Here is a 20852-nt window from a genome sequence, read left to right as displayed (position 1 = left end):
CCAATTCTACCATAACAGTTCACAACATGAAAAATATATATTTTTTAAATCTAATACATTAATTAGCATTTATTAGTTTCTAGCAAACTGTAAATGATGGAAGAATAATTCTATTTTATAGCATAACAACAGAACTGAATGTTTTTAGTGTGCTGAGCAATGGCAGAAAATCATGTATAACAAGAATAAGAAATTCTGGCATTAAATGACCTAGGTCTCACCTGTAGCAAAGTCTCCTGGCTCTTCTCCAGCTGGTCCAGTTTCTGGTTGTGCTGAACCTTCACTCTCTCTAGCTCTACATTCTCCAATTGGATCATGTCCAGGACATGCTTCAGCTCTACACATACAGAGCAAACACAAGCTCTTGAAAATAGTTTCCTAACTGCCACAGCTGTTGTGTCAGAACTCAGATCCACATAACCTTATTGCCACATTTCACTGGCCAAAAACATTTAGAATTGTCATATTATTCATTTAATTAAAGGCAAAAAAAAATCCATTAAAATGTTCTACATTTAGTTGTCTAATGAAGGTCTGAATCCATTGAAGTAGGAAAAGAGCTCTGAATAAATACATACCACTCAGGGCACATTTTATTCTGAATATTATGTAAACTAAATATTAAGTAAAACAAAACAAATTGCAACAATTTCAGCAGGCACTTATCAGAGTCACTCTTTTCCTGTGGCTGAATCTAAAATGCAAGTCATTATTGCAATTCTTTATAATAATTCAGATTTGACAGCCCTACACAGTGGAAAATACCCTATATGTCCAAAAGTATGTGGATAGCTGACCATCACACCCATATTTGTTTCTTGTTTTTTAACATCCCATTCCAGATTTAGTACCCCTTTGCGGTTATAATTCCCTCCACTCTTCTGAGAAGGCTCTCCACTAGATTTTGGAGCATGGCTGTGGGGATGTCTGTTTATTCATCCACAAGAGTATTAGTGAGGTCAGGCACTGATCTGGCCAGGGCTGAGGTCAGCGTTCCGGTTCATTACAAAACTGTTCAGTGGATATGAGGTCAGGGCTCCGTGCAGACCACTCAAGATTTTTCACTCCAGCCATGGCAAACCATGTCTTCATGGAGCTCGCTTTGTGTACAGGGGCATTGTCATGCTGGAAAATGGTTGGGCCTCTTAGCTCCAGTGAAAGAAAACTGTAATGAAACAACATATAAAGACATCCTATACAATTGTGTGCGTCCAACTTTGTGGCAACAGTTTGGGGAAGACCCACATATGTCCATAAACCTTTGGCCATATAGTGTATGTACTAAAATTATATACCCAGTTTCATGGCCTATATGTAATGGTATAGTGAAATTATATAAAACATGGTTAATAAATCATACACAGGGTTGGACAAATCATAAATTTATTCACTAATCACCCAGGCTTCAATGTGCTGCCCAATACCATGTTTTCGATGCCCACACAACTAACTGATTCTGAAAAGATTGTCTGTGGCCTGTGCACAAAATTAATGTACCTAGTTAAAACCGTTCTACAATGAACCAATTTGCATAGTTTCAGCAAGGTGTGTGGGTTCAAAATGAGTACCACGCTATAGTTACAGCATTAAGCTTGTCTTATCACAGCAAACCAGCGACTCCATTTCCAAGAATGCACCACCAACTACAAACATGGCCGAAGAGGACTACACTTATCACACACACACACACCTTCTCTGGAGTTCTAATCACACACTCCTGTTACCAATCTCACACACACTCACTCCACACTATATAGAGACTGTTTGAAGAAAATGTCTTTGTGAAGTATAAGTTCAGTTGACTTGTTCTCTCTGTCTACACCAAGCCGTGATATCATGTTTGATTTCCTGGTGTTGACTTTGTATCTCTGCCTAGGCTTGTTTTGTCTGCCTGACTGCCTGACCTCTGCCTGTTTAACGTTGTGGAATTTTACATTACTCTTTGAACTTCTTGTTTTTGGATTAAAATACCTAACCTGTACTTGCTTCTGTCTGCGCCTCCTTTACGTGACAAAGGTGTGTCACACCACGGTGAAGTGCAAGAAGTTTAAATATATATACAAAATAAACTTTTGTGGAAAATCAGTTTTTTCCCATTTTTTTCTGGCCGTTGTCCCTAGGGTAACTACAAATATAAAACTAATTGCCCAGTCACAAGATCTGCTTGTCGTGGGTGTCTGGGGCTACTGATGTGTCCACCCAAACATCTAATGTGATATGAACAGTTTTGCGACAAAAACTTAGGCTACAATTGCTATGATAGCCTTAGGACTGCAATTGACATGAAGAGTTCTGCATTCAAGTTTCCTGATTATGAATTTCCTGGTTACACAATTTCTGGTTACATGCACTTTTGACCAGGTAGTAAATGGTTATAGAAGGGAATCATTTATAATCGCACTATCCGGTGGCACCCAGACGAGGAAGGGTTCCCTTTTGAGTCCGGCTCATCTCAAGGTTTCTTTCTCATGTCATCTCAGGGAGTTTTTCCCCTTGCCACTGTCACCTCTGGCTTGCTCATTAGGGATAATTTTATAAAGTTAAAATTTATATCCTGAATTTATACATTTCTGTAAAGTTGCTTTGTGACAATGTCCATTGTTAAAAATCCTATACAAATAAAATCTAACTGAATTAATGTATTGCGCTGAACTGCTATTCAGGAATAGTACACTAGACCCTGACTGTATGTCTGTTAATATTCAAAAGTGCTTAGAATTCACCTGCTTTGTGCTTGTTGAAGAATGCACGCTGGTTCTGCACTTTCTCTTGAACTTTCTTCTCCTCCTTTTTATACTTAGCCAGTCTCCGTCTCCTCTCTGAGAGCTGGGAATCCAGTTCCCCCTTCTGCACAGCTAGAGACTGCACATCCACACGCAGTTCCTACACACACATGCACATTTACGTTAGAGCAATAAAGTTTCTGTACTGAGAAAATACAGAAAACTCTATAATCAAAATTCGCACATGCAAGTCTAAAGATACTTCTGTGATGCAGCCAAAAAACGTTTATACAACAAGTGCTATGCATATCCACATTCATGCACAGATTGAGTCAATGGTATTTGTAAATCAAGATTTAAATCGGTACCATGTGTCCTTTCAGAGACTGGACTACTTTTTCAGAGGAAGAAAATTGTTGTTAATGTGTTACTAATGTAGACATGTAAACAAGGAAATGCATGAATACCACAAATACTTACAGAAAGTGTAAGTGACTGGAATCACTTTGCATTGTGTCAGTGTGAAAAAGTTGTATATAATTACAGCAGGTTTGGTAAGACATCCTCATGTCCGTCACATTTGAAGAGATTTATTATTATTAGTCTAAATCTTATAGTTTTGAATGTTATAGTTGCATATTTGAAATATGTATTAATGGAATTCAACAGCTATGCTTAAACTTTCATTCTAAAGGAGTTCTGAGCAACAGGTTATCGGTTCTTTTCTTAGCACAAGGAAATTCATCAGTCATATGCTGCAGTCCCAGTAGACAGAGATGTGGTTTAAAAATGCTGGAATATATTCTTATAACATATAATTTGCACCAAATCTACTTGGTGGCTATTACAATTGTTAAAACTGTGAACCTTAATGTGTTGCTGCAGACTGTGTGCGTCCACTTCTCCCTGCCTCAGCACCTCCACCAGGCTCTGCCTGTGCTTTTCCACATTCGCCCTCACAATGTCCTCCTCTTCCCGCCACTGCTCTAGCTTCCGCCCCAACAAAGACAGCTGTTCCTTCTGCTGGAGCACCTACAAACAGACACACACAAAACAACTTAGATAAATAAGTGCAATGTCACACTGATTTAGTAAGAGTAACCTTATAATAAAATATAAGAAAAAAAATCTGTATTAGTCTCTATTTTGATAATTTCTGTCAATGATCCATTACTAGTGAACATTACAAAAAATGTTCAAGCCACAGATGAGAGTAATATGTCATGACTTCTTTCATGCTTCCAGTGTCTTGTGCTTGTCTATCTGACACACACACACTCATCAATTGCATCCTACAGTATATTAGTCACTACACAATTGATGCATAACTGCTACACACCTCTAAAGGCTGTTATTTATTAGGGTTCTCTTTCATTATCGTGTACTCAAGATCCACCTATGGGAAAGGGAATCTGTACCTGACCTCTGAAGAAGCCTCCGATTGCACCAAGTCTGGCTTTAACAGAACAACAATTTTGACATTGGCATGTGTCCAATGCCAGGTAAGGGCACGCCGCTTACCTGAGTGCATTAAGGACCTGCACATGCTCCTCTTCCTCAGTTGACATTTGCTTCTTGCGACCTTCTTGCGACCCCAGAAGGACATATCCCTCAGATCAGCCTCCGCTGGAGAAGTTTGTCTTGCTAGCTAGGTTATCTGTGTTACTTGCTGCAAGCCGCCAATACTCTCAGTACTCATTAGGCTGCCCACCTCCGCTTAAGTCTTTTTTTCCTTGTCCTACAGCTGCCCGGCTTTTGGACTTGACTGAGCTTTGTGCCACCACGGAGCATTCTAAACCGGCTTCGGCTTCCACCGTCACATGCCTGTCCAGCTGAGTGCGGTACTCTCATCGCAGCTAAGGATTCTCATTCCTTCTGCATAGCTTGCATGGACCTGAAACACGTGGAAGAAGCCATCGACTTCCCTGAGAACTGTAGCCACTGCCTAGTGCATCCCAAAATGCTCTGGCGCCGAAGGTTCAAAGTGGCCGCAACCTATAGTGTAAAATTCAAACAGTCCGACAGTGACGGGGAAACGGCACTGGCGGCAGCTGGGAACCTCCCCGGGCATGGCTTCTCCAAGCTGGGCCGACCAAAGCAACCCGTCTCTCCTCAAGGGGATCTTACCAGGTGAACCCTCCTTCATTAACGAGCCCCCCGGCTCCGGCGACAAGGACGATGTGGGCCTTCTCGAGGGTTCAGAGGTCTTCTTTTACGCTCAAAGCTAATGTTCCCGCGGCCATACCTCAGTCCACCCTGTTCGAATTTTGTGAGCGAGTGGCTGCTCGCCTCAATCTCGAATGGCCAGCTCTACAAAGTGCTGCTGACCAAGAGAGGGATGTTTATGACAGGAAACTGCTGGGACGCCTCCCGGCCAGAAAAAACAGCTCCTCCTGGTCCTCCTTGCATGTGCCAAGCACATGAAACACTGCTGGGGAAACATTCCTCGAGGTTAAAGATAAGCAGCTCTCAGCATGGGTGACCCCCCTCCACTGAGCCCTCCATCGCCAGACACCTTATTCCTTCCCAAGGCAGCCTGCAACCGCCCCCAAGCCCACTATCCCCAGCAAAATGTACCGTTTTTCCATGTACATCCACAAAATCTCTTATAAGGCCTCAGCCTTGGCTGTCAGGACATTCAACATCTCCTCGCTTCTATCAGCTTACCAGGCTGAGCTCCTGGTTGACATGGGGCAGCAACTGGGGAAAGGGTGCCCATCACACTTAATGCCCTCATCCTCCTCAATGCATGCCAAGCCGTCCTGGTGAGCAGGCGTTCTATGACCCTCTCGGTGGTTGTAGAGCGCGGTTGGGGTCTTTGAGTCCATGTTTTGCTCACTGAAGAAGAGGAGCATTTGTAGTACCTTTATACACTCCCCTTACCTGCCACTGGACACACGCTCCTGTCTGTCAACGCCAGACTGGGTGCAATAGGATGCTTCTGCAGAGGTCAGGTACAAATACCCTTCCCATAGGTGAATCTCTGCACTCATAACATTATAGAGAACCGGGGTTACGGACCTATTGGTTTTATTTGTTTGTTTCACTTTCATAGTTTTCTATGGGATTAGTTTTCCTGAATGCAGTGCACAAAACCCAGAAGTAGCGCACTTTAGCATTAAGTGCCGAGTAAAACTCCCTCAAACACATTTAACATCAATCAAATGGACTTATTTTAATGGGCAGGTCAAATTCTTGCTGCCTGTGACTTGTTTACATGTTGAGTACATTATTGTGTATATTATCTGCATTATAACCATCTGATTTTTATAAACATGATTTCCTAGTGTATGCTACAGTGGCGGCGGGTGAGCACTACAAATTTACCACAGCACAAAACAAAATCTGAAAACATAAAACCAAATCCTCCACAACAAAACAATAACACAACAAAATTTAGGGAAATCCTAAAGTTAAAGATTCCTCACAATGGAAATGTTTCCTAACACTGATGGAGGCACTCCTGCTAAGGCAGCTGATGTATCTGTCCAATACAATTTGTGTAAGCATAATGTATCATCCCGAGCTGTGCTGAAAAGGTTAAAGCTTATTTAACATGCACTGCACCCCTGCTGTTAATGAAGGTGTTACATTTCTTTTTTGGGGGGATTTTCCCACATTTTCTCCACAAGTTGGTCACCTGCCATATCCCACCCACCACCCTTGAATCCTGGTTTTACTAAGGTATATTTAAAATGATCTGATTGACAGATTAATTTTTTTTTACACATTACAAACAGCACCTTTAACATTACCTGGGTGTTTAGATGCTCTAACTCTGTTCTGCGAGTGTGTAGAATATCCTCAGAGTTCCTGCAGCCCATAAAAAGATTTGCTTCCTGGCTCTGTCTCTCTCTCAGCTCTTTCTGCATGTCCTCCATTCTTGAGACCACACAGACAAGATTGTGGTTAAAAAAAAGACAAAGAAAAGCTTTTCAGTACAGCTGTCATATCACACCAGAAGGACACTTACTTATTGGTTACTCTCTTCAGATTTCTGTTGACTTCTTGAAACTCTGCATCTCGAGCTGCAATCACTTTTTCCACCTGTTGTAGTGTGTTCTCCTGATCCTGCTTACGTCTTTGTTGATCCTTTACCTCTTCCTGAAGGTCCCTGTGAAAAAGAGTTGGACATAACTGTTTGAAGCCAAGCAGTATTAAGCTAAGCCTGAGTATCATATTGTGCAAAATAAATGTTACAGGATTGAATATATGGGCAGAGTAGGGATGTCACGAGAACCGATACTTCGGTACCAAGATTCTTAAAATGTGACGGTACTAGTTTTTCTGAAGCAGCGTTGTTACCGATTCTAATGACGGTACCAAGGTTGCTATTCTTCCGGACCTGATGGGGGCAGCAAATACGCGCAAGTGTTTTAGTCGCAAGTGGTGAAGAAGAAGAACAACGCCTACAAGCACACGGGAAAAACTACAGAAGTTTAGCTCCGCTGCGACTTGTTGAGAGGAAATGTGGTATGGAATATGGAAATACTTTGCATTCGAGGCGGATGACAACAAACATATAATTGCTGCTCAGAAGCCGGTTTGCAACAGATGCTATTGTTCATTTCAAACAAAGCGAGGAAACACCTGGAATTTGGCGAAGCACCTGAAAGACGGTCCTGTATTATATTTGTTCGAGGCATCTGGCATTGTGGCCGTGAAACCAGCTAACGTTATGCTCCATGTAATGTTAGCGATAGTCAGTTATTTGTTAACGATGCTAATGCATAGCAATGTTATAAACTACCTCCTAATGGGCACCATGCATCGCCATTCAGCCCGAGAGTTTTTAATTTAATTTATTTTATTTTTATACCACACCATGGTATCGAATTTGGTATTGAGTATAGTGTACTTTTGGTGGTATCGGTACCGACTACTAGATTTTGGTATCGTGACATCCCTAGGGCAGAGTAGTACCGGAGCTGTTGTTTGGTGTGTACTAGTTGTCTGGTGCTATCCTGGTTTCGCTGTTTAATCTCCTCGAGCTCACATTCTGTCTCTTTTAACTGGCTCTCAGCTTCACTGTAGCGCTGCAGAGTGTCTTTGGTCTACATATATAGAGACAGACAATTAAATAATAATTTAAAAATGTATACTTGCAATTTTAAGACTTGTCATGCTGAAATGTTGTGCTGTGTGGTTGTGGCAGACCTTTGCTCTGGTATCTTTCAGGTCCGCTTCAGCCTCTGACAGCAGGCGCTCTACCTCTTGTAGCTCAGTCCTGCATTTGATAACAGTTCTCTGCAGACTTTCCACCTCATCCTTTACAGAGTCCTCTTCTGCACGGTTCACTGAACTCTCCAACAGTCTCCTGTCCTCAGACACAACCAAAACCTGATTATAGCTAAAACATACATAAATACACTGCTTTTATTAATCATGTCTAGCTTAACTGATTTAAATGAGCATTAAATAATCATTGTAGTATTACAAGTATTTTGACCAAATCTTTCTGGAGCAACTGACAGCAATACAGTGATTTAATAACATGACCAAATAATATAAATTGTATAATTTGAACATATTCTACAAATGCAATCCTATCATATACAATTGTGACCTTGTGAGTATTCTGTAAATTAAGGTGTGTGACTTATGTGTAGGCCGAGAGAAGTTGTCTGAGTATTGCATAGAATCGGAGCAAGCATGGATATGTGTGAGACTGTGGTGTAGACTGAAAGCAGGTTCCTGCACTCTGTAGAACAAGTGAGTATAATGTAGACTGAAAGCAGGTGTGAGAGTATCATGTAGACTGAGAGCAGGTATCATGTAGACTGAGAGCAGGTATCATGTAGACTGGCAACAGGTGAGAGAATATCATGTAGACTGAGAGCGGGTGTGAAAATATCATGTGGACTGACAGCAGGTGTGAGAATATCATATAGATTGAGAGCAGGTGTGAGAATATTGCATAGACTGTAAGCAGGTAAATTTTCCCTGACTTGTGGCGCTGAAGTCGGCTCACAGCTTCCCGCAGCTCTTTAAGCTCTATCTGCAACTCTGATCTCTGCTCCTCCAACCTGAGCAGTTCCCGCTCACTTGCCACTCTATCGGACTGCTGCCCCCTTAAAGAATGGTCTGCCACTCTTGAACAGTGTGTCTGAAGAACAAAAAGTCAAACACATTACCACCAGACTCAAGAACACAGCATTGAGCCATCCATGACCAGTATCACATGACTAACTGTTCGTTCACATGATTAATTGTGCATCTAACATATATGAATATTTTGTCACCAATACAGATACTAAATTTAAGAAGCTAAAAATTCTGTAGTGTCAGACAATAGTGTGAATATCTCTCTCTCTCTCTCTCTCTCTCTCTCTCTCTCTCTCTCTCTCTCTATATATATATATATATATATATATATATATATATATATAGATAGATAGATAGATAGATAGATAGATATTGTATGAACCTGTATATTAAACTCATTATTTAAACTTAATAATATATAGCCAATTTTATAGCCACTGGATATATCTATAAGGCCCTAGCATGCACTGTGTCTCACCATATCCTGATGGCCAGGCACATTGCAGTGTAGAGTGCCATTAGGAATTAGAGGGATATGTAGACCACTGGGAGGAGGACCATAAACCAGCCTGAGCCCTTCAGGTGGAGGGCCATAAAACACTGCACCAGGGCCTATGGCCAGGCCTGGTACAGGAGGGGCATAGATAACCATGCCTGGGGGAAGATGGATGCCATCAGGGGGCATGGTGTAGATAATTGAGCCAGGTGGGGGGGTGAAATTAGTTTCTCCAACACCATTCTCGTCACTCTCACCATCGCTGTTTCTGTATGAAGACTCTATAGGGATGGGAGATAAGAGAATTTTTTTTTCTGCAGAACATATCAGAAGCAGTAAATTCATGTCCACAGCCAACACTAGTCACCTCTTTTCCCATAAGTGTGTTGGTCATGTGGGTGGGGGGAATAAACCCAGTATCCTGAGCTGGAGGAGGGTCTTCTCTCTTTGTGCTGCTGGCTTCTAATATGTTTGCCTCTGTCAGGTGATGGGACATACTGAGAACCTAGGCCAGAGTCCTGTGTAGCCTGAGAACCAAGACTGGGGTGCTAGATAGATAAACATAGAACATTCAGTAAAATTATGAAATTCACATAATATGGAAGTTTAAGGTCACCTGTTGGGCCAGGAAAAAATGTTTTATGCAAAACATATTTCTGTACGACAGATATACTTAAATACTTCAGTCAAGAGCAGTAAACTGTAGTAAATGAAACAAAGTCAATATTGGGTGTGACAAAAAAATTCAAATTAAAACAGTAGTCTCCGGTACAATTAGTGCCGTTTTATAAGGAAATGAGCTGCAAGTTTTATTGAGCATCTTGCAGAACCAGCCACAGTTCTTCTGGAGAGTTTGACTGTCGCTGTTGCTTATTATTTTTGCAGCAAAATCCAGCAGCCTTCATTGGGTTTTTTTTACAAACATACAAACATTTTTCTGTAACATTTAATTTTGTGCTAGAAAACTAATGTTTGGGAATCTAAAATGTTTTTGTACTGACTCAATTATGTAGAAGTCATAAAATAAAAAAATCTACAACAAGGTGTGTACTAAAAAAAACAGGGTGCCTAAAACTTTTGCACAGTACTGTGTAATATATATATATACACACACACACACACACACATATATATATATAAATCTAGACAAGGTGCACAATGCTGTACAACTTGTTTTAGAGCAACACTGTCATTGTCAAACTGGCAGAAAATATCATGGTGGCTTGGCACCATTAGCTGACAATTTCTTATATAATAGCAACTATTTAGCCACTCTCATACATGAATTGTATCTGATTAAAAATAATAATACAAATAATTATCTACTACATGTTCATTACAAATATCAGTTTATATATGCACAACCAGTGAGCACTTTTGTTTCACAACTTGTTCTGACAAATTGTTCTAATCACAAGATAATTATTTCCAACTGAAAATTCAGCTAATGTGTCTGTGTGACCAACAGCAACTGTATGAATATGACACTAACTTCACTAACCAGACAGTTCTTGGCATGAAAAGTTTTTTTTACTTTGTGAATTCAACTTATTTTTGACAATATACACTCATTTCAAATCTGATGACGGCAACACACTTCAAAAAAGTTGGGATAGTTGACTGTTTACCACTGTGTAACATCACCTTTTCTTTTAATAACACTTATTAAGTCTTTGGGAACTGAAGACATCAGTTGGTTAAGTTTAGCAAGTGGAATTTTCCCCCATTCATCCATTATGCATTTCTTCAGCTGCGCAACTTCGTTGCCTTAGTTTGCGCTACATAATGTGCCACACATTCTCAATCAGAGAAAGGTCAGAACTGCAGGCAGGCCATGCTCACACCCTCACTCTCTGCTTATGCAACCATGCACTTGAAATCCAGGCAGAATGTGGTTGGCGTTGTCCTGCTCTGGATGGCAGCATGTGTCGCTCCAAAATGTGCATGTATCTGACAGACGCTGGCTTTTGGACCTGGCGCTGATAACAGCTTTGATGGTCCTTTTCCTCTTTGGCCCGGAGAGCACGATGGCTGTTTTGTCCAAAAACTATCTGAAATGTTGACTCATCGGACAACAAAACACGATTCCACTGTGCTACTGTCCTGTACCCATCCTTGCTCTTGAATGATTAGGCCTTTTTTTGGAGGCTCCTTATATACTATGATTAGACGATTGCCTCACCTGTTTCACATCACCTTCTTATTTCAACTCGTCACATAGATAGTCCTAAATTGCCTGGTCCCAACTTTTTTGGAACGTGTTGCATGCATCAATTTCTAAATAAACATTTATCTTCAAAATACTATGTGCAGTTGATTAGGTAAAACATCAAATACCTTGTGTTTATACTTTTTTTTGTTTAAATACAAGTCAAAGTACATTTACAAATCACTCCTCTTTGTTTTTATTAACATTTTCCATACTGTCCCAACTTTTTCAGAATTGGAGTTGTAGATAAAGTGACTTACATTTTGGTCTACTGGTACATAGTACCAGCATCCTCCGCTGTGTGGAGTATGCCCAAACCTGGACAGGTAACTGCTCTGCTGCAGCAGACTATCTCTAAGGGTTTCTATTTCCTCAATCAGCTCCTCCAGGTTTCCACTGTTATCTATTAATACATGCAATGGAAGCATTAATAAGTCAATTATTTGAATAGGTCAACGTTTATTTAATAATCTGTAAATTGATGCCGTTACCTTCTAGCGCCTGAGCCAGCTGATCTCGAAGCCGTTTGGTCTGAACCTGCTGCCTTTTCAAAACTCGATTCATTCTGGCTAACTCCTGCTGTTGAATACTGGGGTGTGGGGCACTGAGGCTATCTGTGTCTGATAGATGAACCTAAAAAACAAAATACAGGTTAGGATATAGATTTTTCAACTAATCACTGATGACAAGTCATCATCATCTTATGGATGCTGTTCACTGTGGATATTCACAGAGATAGAAGGCAACAATGATTACAATTACGGCATTTGGCAGACACCCTTATTCAGAGCGACTTACATTTATCTCATTTATACAACTGAGCAGTTGAGGATTAAGGGCCGTGCTCAAGGGCCCAAAAGTGGCTGCTGAAAAGCACATTGGAACATTTATTAAACCTTGTTATGTACTTATTAGTGTATATCGTACCCCGTCTTGAAGCAGCTTCTGCAGAACCTGTATTTCTTCCTCTGCCTTTGTTAGATCTTGCATGGCTTGAGCAGCCTGCATCCTGGATTCTTCTAGCTCCTCTGCATCCTACAAACACAAAAGCCCTGTTCACACCTGATACTAACATTTGTCTCGAATGACTAGATCACAAGTAGCATGTTATCGCACTTTCTGACCAGAGAGGGTTGCCAAATCTGTTAATAACAACCTGATATCACTTCAAAGACATCACTAACATGAACACTCAATCATTGCAAATGTATATATTAAGCAATTTGATGGCATTTCCATAAATCTACTGTCAGTGGCTGAATTTTGTGCAGGCTTTTATGTGATTTATTCATCAATCCCACAAACAGAAAAGACCAATTAACCAAAGAGAGAGAAGTGGAAAAACAAAGTAAGACATGAGTTGCAGACACAATAACTGCATCGTATAAGAGCAGGTGCATGCTGTCAGTGTTTGGGAATTTCCCCTCACATTAACACAGGTCTAATGAACTTGACCACAGTGAACAAGGCACACAATATTTACAGTGATAGAAAAATACATTTATACAGTAATGAGCAGAGATCACTGACAAAAGTAAGAAGCCTGCATATACAGTCATGTGAAAAAAATTAATACACCCCTGGAAATTGTTGGTTTTTTTGACATATTTGGACAAGCAAACATTTGATCCTCTTTGTAACAGTGCTTATTAATAAAGGTGTTACACTCTATCAAATGACACATACAGTTGACCCTCACAAAACTAAGTACACCCCTATATTTAATCACACCTTCATATCCATAAAATTAGAATCAGGTGTTCAAGATTGGGTGCCAGTGATTAGAACCTGCTCAGGGATTACAGGTGGAACCTGTCTTATTTATAACCCTATCATATCTAGTGTCTGGTGTTCCCTTTGTCATTGAGGTGTGTGGTGTCAACATGCCAAGATCTAGAGTTCTGTAAGGCCTTCAGAAAAAAGGTTGTGGATGCCTATGAGTCTAGCAAGGGATTTAAAAAGATCTCCAAATTATTTGAAATACATCATTCCATTGTAAGGAAAATAATCAACAAGTGTCTCAGATTTCAAACGACTGCCAGTTTGTCCAAAACTGGCCGTCCTAGCAAATTTGACCAGCATGGGAGGCGTGCCAGGAAAAAGCCTTTGCAAGACTACAGTTTGCTAATAAGTATACAGGCAAAGACCAGGCCTTTTTGGAATAATGTGCTCTTGACAGACGACTCAAAGATAAAGTTGTTTGGCCACAGTAACAGCAGACATGTTTGGCGCAGACCAAAGTCAAATTTTCAGGAGAAGCACCTCATACCAACTGTGATGCACGGTGGTGGAAATGTTATGGTTTGGGGTTGCTTCGCTGCCTCAGGGACTGGACAGCTTGCAGTTAATGATTGAACTATGAATTCTGCATCATATCAAAGAGTACTTGAATATAATGTCAGGCCAACTCTCTGAAAGATGAAGTTGAACTGAAAGTGGACCTTTCAACAGGATAATGATCCTAAGCACACTAGCAAATCCACCAAGGAATGGCTCAGAAAGAAGAAATGGAGGGTTATGGAATGGTCTAGTCAAAGCCTGGATTTAAATCCAACTGAAATGTTGTGGGGGAATTTGAAACAGGGGCAGTACATGCAAGAAAACCCTTTAACATCTTGCAACTGAAAGAATATTGCATGGAAGAGTAGTCAAAACTTCCAGTAAACCCGGTGGACAAAGCCTGCTAAAGGGGGCAATACTAGCTTCTGAGGCTAAGGGTGTACTTACGTTTCACACAGAAAAATATCACATCTATTGATATTTCTGTTGAATAAATGATGAAAAAGCATGTGGTTTTGCTCAATTATATCAACTTTATTAATAGGCACTGTTTCAAAGATGATCAAATGTTTGCTTGTCCAAAAATATTTTTAAAAAAGCCAACAAATTTCATGGGATGTAGTTACTTTTTAACATGATTGTATGCATATCCAAGAGTGCATGTTTTAAAACTTCATAGAGATTTCTTTGATCTTATATTTTTCAGCCAACCAAACTACAGACAAAAAAAGTTAAACCATCATATGTACAATGGGCTTGTTTGACTTTGCAAAAGAAGTTCAATTCAGTATGAAAACCGTGAAACTGGCATACTGGAGACTACAGGGTCCTTCAATGTTGCCCAAGATGCACTGAGATGAATTAGTGTTTACACTACAAATGCAGTGTGGCCATGTGAGTCCCTGACTACCTCCAAATGTGGACTGACTGAGGACATCCCAATGCACCTCAGAGACACATATGATTCGTTTACATGAGCATTGACTACAGATTATTTATTTGAGATGCATGTTAAGTCGGGGGATTTGAAACAGGAAGTACATGCAAGAAAACCATTTAACATCATGCACCTGATGCATGTTAAGATGCATGTTAAGACAGCTCACTGTAAACGAGGAGAAAGACAGACACCTTCAACAAAGTTTTGTGACTGTAAACACTGAAATCATTCCTTAATCAATTTGCACATTTGTACCTCTGCTCTTTCCTCACTGATTCTCTGAACTGTGCTGTGGAGCGAGCGAAGCTGGTCCGTGGTAGCGTTCAGCTGCTCGGCAGTCAGTTGATCAGCCATAGTGAAGGATCTCCTAAGCTCTCTTAACTCCAGCTCCAAGGACTGTAGCTGTTCTTGTGTTAGTGTCTCCTCAGCCTTTACCTGTGCACAAACATGAAAACACACAGATATACAACACACACCTCTGTCCAATCCAATATGTAAAAAAATTATTCAAATCTTTAAGACTAATTCAGTGTTTGGTTATGAACATGTATGAGTGAATCTACTGCCCATAGTAAATATTCCTGTCCTCTTCAAATGTTAAAAAGTCCGTAGGCTACTTTCACACACCTGTTTGTCTTGCTTCTCCAACAGTAGACGATCTCTCTCACTCTTGGCTTCTTGCAGATGCTGCAGTGTCAGGTACTGCTGCTCCTGTGCCTCCTGCAGCTCTGCCCTCATCTGGAGCAGCTCAGCCTCCTCCTCAAGCCTCTCTGCTGCCTGTTGGGTACAAAAGCAGTTAAGGCATCACATTAATTAAAGCCTGGAAGTATCCTCTATGAAAAACCTGTCATGTTATTCCTTAGACTTGCTGGAGTTTCCTGAAATTTTATTCTTAAGAATCTAAAGAAATGAAGTACACTGAGAGGAAAACTCTGACAATTTGTGCAGTCCCTATCAGGTTTGGACCATAATATAATATTAACATAATTTTATTGTCTGGTAGTGTCATGGCTTGGGCTTGTATGGCTACTTCTGGAACAGCCTCATTAATCTTTATTGATGATGTAACTCATGATTTAGCAGCAGAACGAATTCAGAAGCCTACAGAAACAACCTGGTCTTCCAAATTACAGAAAAATGCATCCAATGTAATTGGGAGGACCTTCATCATGCAGCAAGACAATGATCCAAAACACACTGCTAACTCAACAAAGGACTTTATCAGGGGGAATGTCAATCACCAGACCTTAACCCATCTGAGCACGTAAATGTGCCAAGGTCAAAAATGACTTCATTCCAACCTGTGAATTACAGTGATTCTTGAAAGTTTGTGAACCCTTTAGAATTTTCGATATTTCTTCATAAATATGACCATCACATTTTCACATACGTCCTCAAAGTAGGTAAAGAGAACCCAATTAAACAAATGAGACAAAAAATATTATACTTGGTCATTTATTTATTGAGGAAAATTTTCATGATTTTCAGTACTACGTATCTGGCAAAAGTATATGAACCTTTGCTTTCAGTATCTGGTGCGACTCCCTTTCTGGTATTATATATATTTCTGGTAACTGTTGATCAGTCCTGCATTTTAGCCGATTCCTCAATACAGAACAACAGTGGTCTTGAATTTCCTCCATATGTACACAATCTGTCAGACTGTGGATTGGTGGAGTCCAAACTCTTTGGAGATGATTTTGTAATCTTTTCCAGCCTGATGAAAATCAACAAATCTTTTTCTGAGGTCCTCAGAAATCTCCTTTGTTCATGCCAGGATACACTTCCACAAACGTGTTGTGAAGATCAGTCTTTGATAGATCCCTGTGCTTTAAATAAAACAGGGTGCTCACTCACACATGATCATCATTCCATTGATTGAAAACACCTGCCTCTAATTTCACCTTCAAATTAACTGCTAATCCTAGAGGTTCACATACTTTTGCCACTCACAAATATGTAATATTGGATCATTTTCCTCAATAAATAAATGACCAAGTATAATATTTTTGTCTCATTTGTCTAATTGGGTTCTCTGTGTACCTTTAGGACTTGTGTGAAAATATGATGATGTTTTAGGTCATATTTATGCAGATATATAGAAAATTCTAAAAGGTTCACAAACTTTCAAGTACCAGTGTAACATCTCTCAAGACGGGAGCTGCTGTAGTCAGCTGCCATGAGCATGGCACCATCTTGGAGGATAGCACTGTATTAAATAAACAATGACTAAATAATGATTCATAATAAATAATGAATATGAGCAATGTGTAAACTTTCAAGTTTAATTTGATGGTTTATAAAAAGTGCTGTCATTCCTATACCATTTATCCAATTTTGATGTAAATTGTAAAGATTTTTTCAGCTAAAATAAAAGCTCCATGTCTGCAGTTTATGCTCATATTATACAGTGAATAACTTCACTGAAGAGGATGGGTTCCCTTTTGAGTCTGGTTTCTTGCTCATGTTGTCTAAGGGAGTTTTTCCCTTTTTTGTCTAGAGGAATACTGTATTTATGTACATATATTGATATGTTTACAGAATCTTTCCTATTGTAACTGTGAACTTACCAGTGATGCAAATACATAAATAAACGAGAAGCGGCAATCCTATGTAAGCTGTTCTTTGATAAAACAGAACAATGTGAAAAACCATTGTGTCTGGGTGCAAGAAATAAAATTAATTCAGAGATGCTCACAAGATAAGATAATTTATGTCCCTATGGGACTGTGCACAATAATCAACTCACCCTGGCCTGTTCAGCCTCTTCATATGCACTCTGGTATTTCTGCTGATAGTGTGTAAGCCTGTTTCTAAGAATGTTCCGCTCACGTGCCAGCCTATCCTGAGCACTCTGGGCCTCATCTCGGTCTCTCAAAGCAGCAGAAACTGTGCGATGCAGCTCTTCCTGCAGTTCAGCCAAGCTTTCACTCAGCACACCTCCATCACCATTCACTCTGCTGTTAGTTGAACCAACATCCACATGATTATTATTCAGGTGAGTATAACTTAATAGATGTTAAAGTGTTCATTCCTACTGTTCCCTAAGCTATCATGATGCCATACCTTAGCTCCCCTGATCCTGTGGCAATGATTCTCTTCAGCCCCTGCAAACTCTTGGCCACTTGTTTTGGGCACAGCAGCTCCCTCTTGATCTGCTGCAAGTCTTTTTGTAAGACTTTGACCTTCTCCATTAGATTACTTTTCTCCCTCTGCAATAACACATGGACCCATCATAGTGATAAGTAAACAGCCCATAGTTGCTGAGGGAGACCAGGCTATGGATTATATTAGCTCAGTTTAGGCAAGCATTTCAAGAGCAAACAGATAAGGCTATGTTCAACCTAGGTCTTGTAACCATAACAGCACTGATGGCAAGCTAACTATGTTTACTCAACAGTAGAAACTGTTCCCAGTAATTGTTCAATGGTCCCAAACTGTTTCTTTCTGGTCAGCATTAAAATATACTTCAGTTCTCTATATTGTGACACGAGCTCCTCATTTTCACTTAGTTACAATATAATTTTCCCAGAGGGCCACTATCATAATTATCGTCACTTGTCCTGAGTTGCAAACCTTACTGCTCAAGCCGAAAACACATGTATGTAGTTGAGATAAAAACACCTATTGTAACAGAAGTGTTACCCCATTGTCAGAAGATTGGGAGTTGATGATGTCATACCATCATTAGTTGGAAGTCCAAGAGAGCAAAAGATCTGTGCTCTCTGGGTAGAAGGGATGGCAGTACTCTTTTTTACCCTGTCCATCAAATCAACACTAACTAGTTGCTGTCATCTATAAGCTCATGCGGAAGAAGGCGGTTAATGCTTTCTCCCAAGTGTTAACTGTCCTGTGATGTAGCATGAGCAGCAATTCAAAAAGATGTGGTGGCTGGCTTCACATGTCTCAGAGGAAGCGCATGCTAGCCTTCACCCTCCATGGTTGGTAGCCATCACGTGTTAGGCGTGAGTTTGCTAATGGATGGCCAAATGACTAAACTGGGAAAAATGGGGTAAAAAAACAACAACCCAAAAACACCTATTGTGAACATAGATAGAGAACAGCAGCTGTCTGTGAGAACACACCTGCAGAGTGTCGAGTTGTTGCAGGAGTTCAGTGTTCTCCAGCTCTCTCTCTGCAGCTAGCTGCAGCTGAGCCAGTGCGTTCTCCTTAGCCTGTCTCTCCTTCTGCAGTTCCGCTTGCAGTGCAGATTGCTCCAGCTAGAAGTAACAGAAGAGTCATTGCAGACTTACAAACAATTCCTAGTGAATAAGATGCTTTTGCCTATTCACAAATGCCAAACGCAAATAAAACATTTCGTTCTTACATCAGCATGAAAAATAGCTAGTTGAAATCTAATTTCATCTAATCATCTCAAAGCAGTTTTGGGACATACCTGACTGAGCAGATGCACTCGATTCAGCTCCTCCTTCAGATGGCTGGCCTCAGAGTCTCTCTCTTGCAGTTGAGCCTCCAATTCAGCTTCATAGTCACTGACCTGACCTTGAGCCTCCCTCAGTTCTACGTTCTCCCTCCGCAGAGCCTGCAACTCTTCTTGGTGCTGCAACAACTCCTACACAAACCAACACCTTATCTTTTCATACAGTTCATACAACCTGTCAAAAAAAAATCAAGTCTTATAGCTGCACAAAGGTATTACTGTTAAACTCTTGTAGCATTTTAGCAGAATAGCACATTTCAATGCTCAGTAAAACTCTTTAAACATTGATGAAAAGGTCTCAGTCAAACCTCCTTTGTGTTTTCACAGATCTGGGCTACTTGCTGCAGTTGGCTGAGCTGTTGATCTTTTTCCCAGAGGAGCTGCTGGAGAGTGTCTTTCTCCTTCTGCAGGCGCATACAGTCAGACTGGGCCTGTCGAGCCTGATCCTTCACTCCATGCAGGTAGTCCTGTAGTCCGGAAATTATGCCCTCTAGATCCTTCTTCAATGCTTCATTAGCTGCTATCTGACCTGGAAGATGGGAGAAAGTAATCAGAAAACACTTAGTTTCAGGAGTTTCTAAATTCTACATCTAGATTTTGTTTTATTTTATGTTGAGAGCACATTTTTAAAGAGGTATAACTTTTTTAATTAAATAAATAAATGCACTTTCAGAACTTTTTCCATGAATGCTGCTGGTCATGGAAGGTCATCTTAGAATGACTAATCCACAAATGTCCATAACATTAAATTCAACAACATAACCCTTACCAAACCCATACCAATACACAGAGCCACAAACCAATGCTCATCTAATTAAGTTAGCTTTACTGAAATATTAGAAATAATATACAGACTTTCTCACTGATAAAGACCAGTGGATTTAGATTACATTTAAAATATGTAATGTAAAATGTCATTAAAATAAATACATTTAGATCTACAGTTGCAATCAAAAGTATTCAACCACCATTGCAAATCAGGTTTATTGTAAAAATGTACAGACTTTCAGCTGTTTGCAATCAAAAAAATGCAACTGAAATAGTTCAATACAACGAATGCTTAAAGTGGTTCCCCAAACTCAACTGAAAATGCAACTTATAATGACTTCTCCAGTTTCTCCAGCGTTTTCTCCAGCATTCCTGAGGAATCTTAGCCCATACCTCATGAGCAATGGAGGAACAGTTCAGTAATATTCTTGGGTTTGCGTGCTGCAGCTGCCTTCTTCAAATCCCACCAGAGATTTTCTATGCGGTTCAAGACAGGTGACTGTGATGGTCCTGTAGAATCTTCCAGGACTTCTTCTGCAACCAAACCTTGTTGTGGACAGAGTGTTCTTTCTTCATTCTTCTTCCTCCAGACATACCGCTGAACCATCGTGCCGAAAAGTTCCAGTTTTGTTTCATCACCCCACAGAACAGAATCCCAAAATTTCTGAGGCTTATTTATATGATTTTGAGAAGACTTTTCTTGTGCTTTTGGGTCAGTAGTGGTGTACTTCGTGGAGTTCTGGCATGGAAACCTTCTGCGTTTAGTACGCGCCTTACTGTGCTCACTGAAACCTCAGTGCCTGTTGCCACCATGTATTGCTGCAGGTCTTTTGCAGTCACTCAAGGGTTTTTCACAACCTGCCTTCTTCTCAGAAATCTGATTGCAGCCATTGATAGCTTCCTTTTTCTGCCCCTTCCAGGTATTTCATAATTTTCTGCCCCTAGCCAGT

At 40.4% G+C, this 20852-nt stretch overlaps 1 protein-coding gene across 2 annotated transcripts in view; it reads right to left on the bottom strand.

Annotated features, from left to right (window-relative positions):
- The window catches only part of cntrl (centriolin), a 45790-nt gene that overhangs the window by 7342 nt on the left and 17596 nt on the right, over window positions 1–20852 (bottom strand). For both annotated transcript variants that reach the window (XM_053610284.1, XM_053610285.1), the window contains 20 exons: window positions 19443–19663; window positions 19090–19266; window positions 18779–18913; window positions 17760–17905; window positions 17443–17653; window positions 15321–15470; window positions 14949–15128; window positions 12401–12508; window positions 11965–12106; window positions 11734–11876; window positions 9632–9812; window positions 9247–9545; window positions 8672–8829; window positions 7881–8040; window positions 7647–7777; window positions 6697–6837; window positions 6479–6605; window positions 3591–3755; window positions 2724–2883; window positions 222–337 (listed from right to left, as the gene is read on the bottom strand). In XM_053610284.1, coding sequence (XP_053466259.1) covers window positions 222–337; window positions 2724–2883; window positions 3591–3755; window positions 6479–6605; window positions 6697–6837; window positions 7647–7777; window positions 7881–8040; window positions 8672–8829; window positions 9247–9545; window positions 9632–9812; window positions 11734–11876; window positions 11965–12106; window positions 12401–12508; window positions 14949–15128; window positions 15321–15470; window positions 17443–17653; window positions 17760–17905; window positions 18779–18913; window positions 19090–19266; window positions 19443–19663 — 3251 coding nt within the window. The remainder of the gene's footprint in view (window positions 1–221; window positions 338–2723; window positions 2884–3590; window positions 3756–6478; window positions 6606–6696; window positions 6838–7646; window positions 7778–7880; window positions 8041–8671; window positions 8830–9246; window positions 9546–9631; window positions 9813–11733; window positions 11877–11964; window positions 12107–12400; window positions 12509–14948; window positions 15129–15320; window positions 15471–17442; window positions 17654–17759; window positions 17906–18778; window positions 18914–19089; window positions 19267–19442; window positions 19664–20852) is intronic.

The sequence above is a fragment of the Ictalurus furcatus genome, chromosome 22, assembly GCF_023375685.1.
Source record: "Ictalurus furcatus strain D&B chromosome 22, Billie_1.0, whole genome shotgun sequence".
Classification (NCBI taxonomy): domain Eukaryota; kingdom Metazoa; phylum Chordata; class Actinopteri; order Siluriformes; family Ictaluridae; genus Ictalurus; species Ictalurus furcatus.
This window is presented reverse-complemented; position numbering and strand designations above follow the sequence as displayed.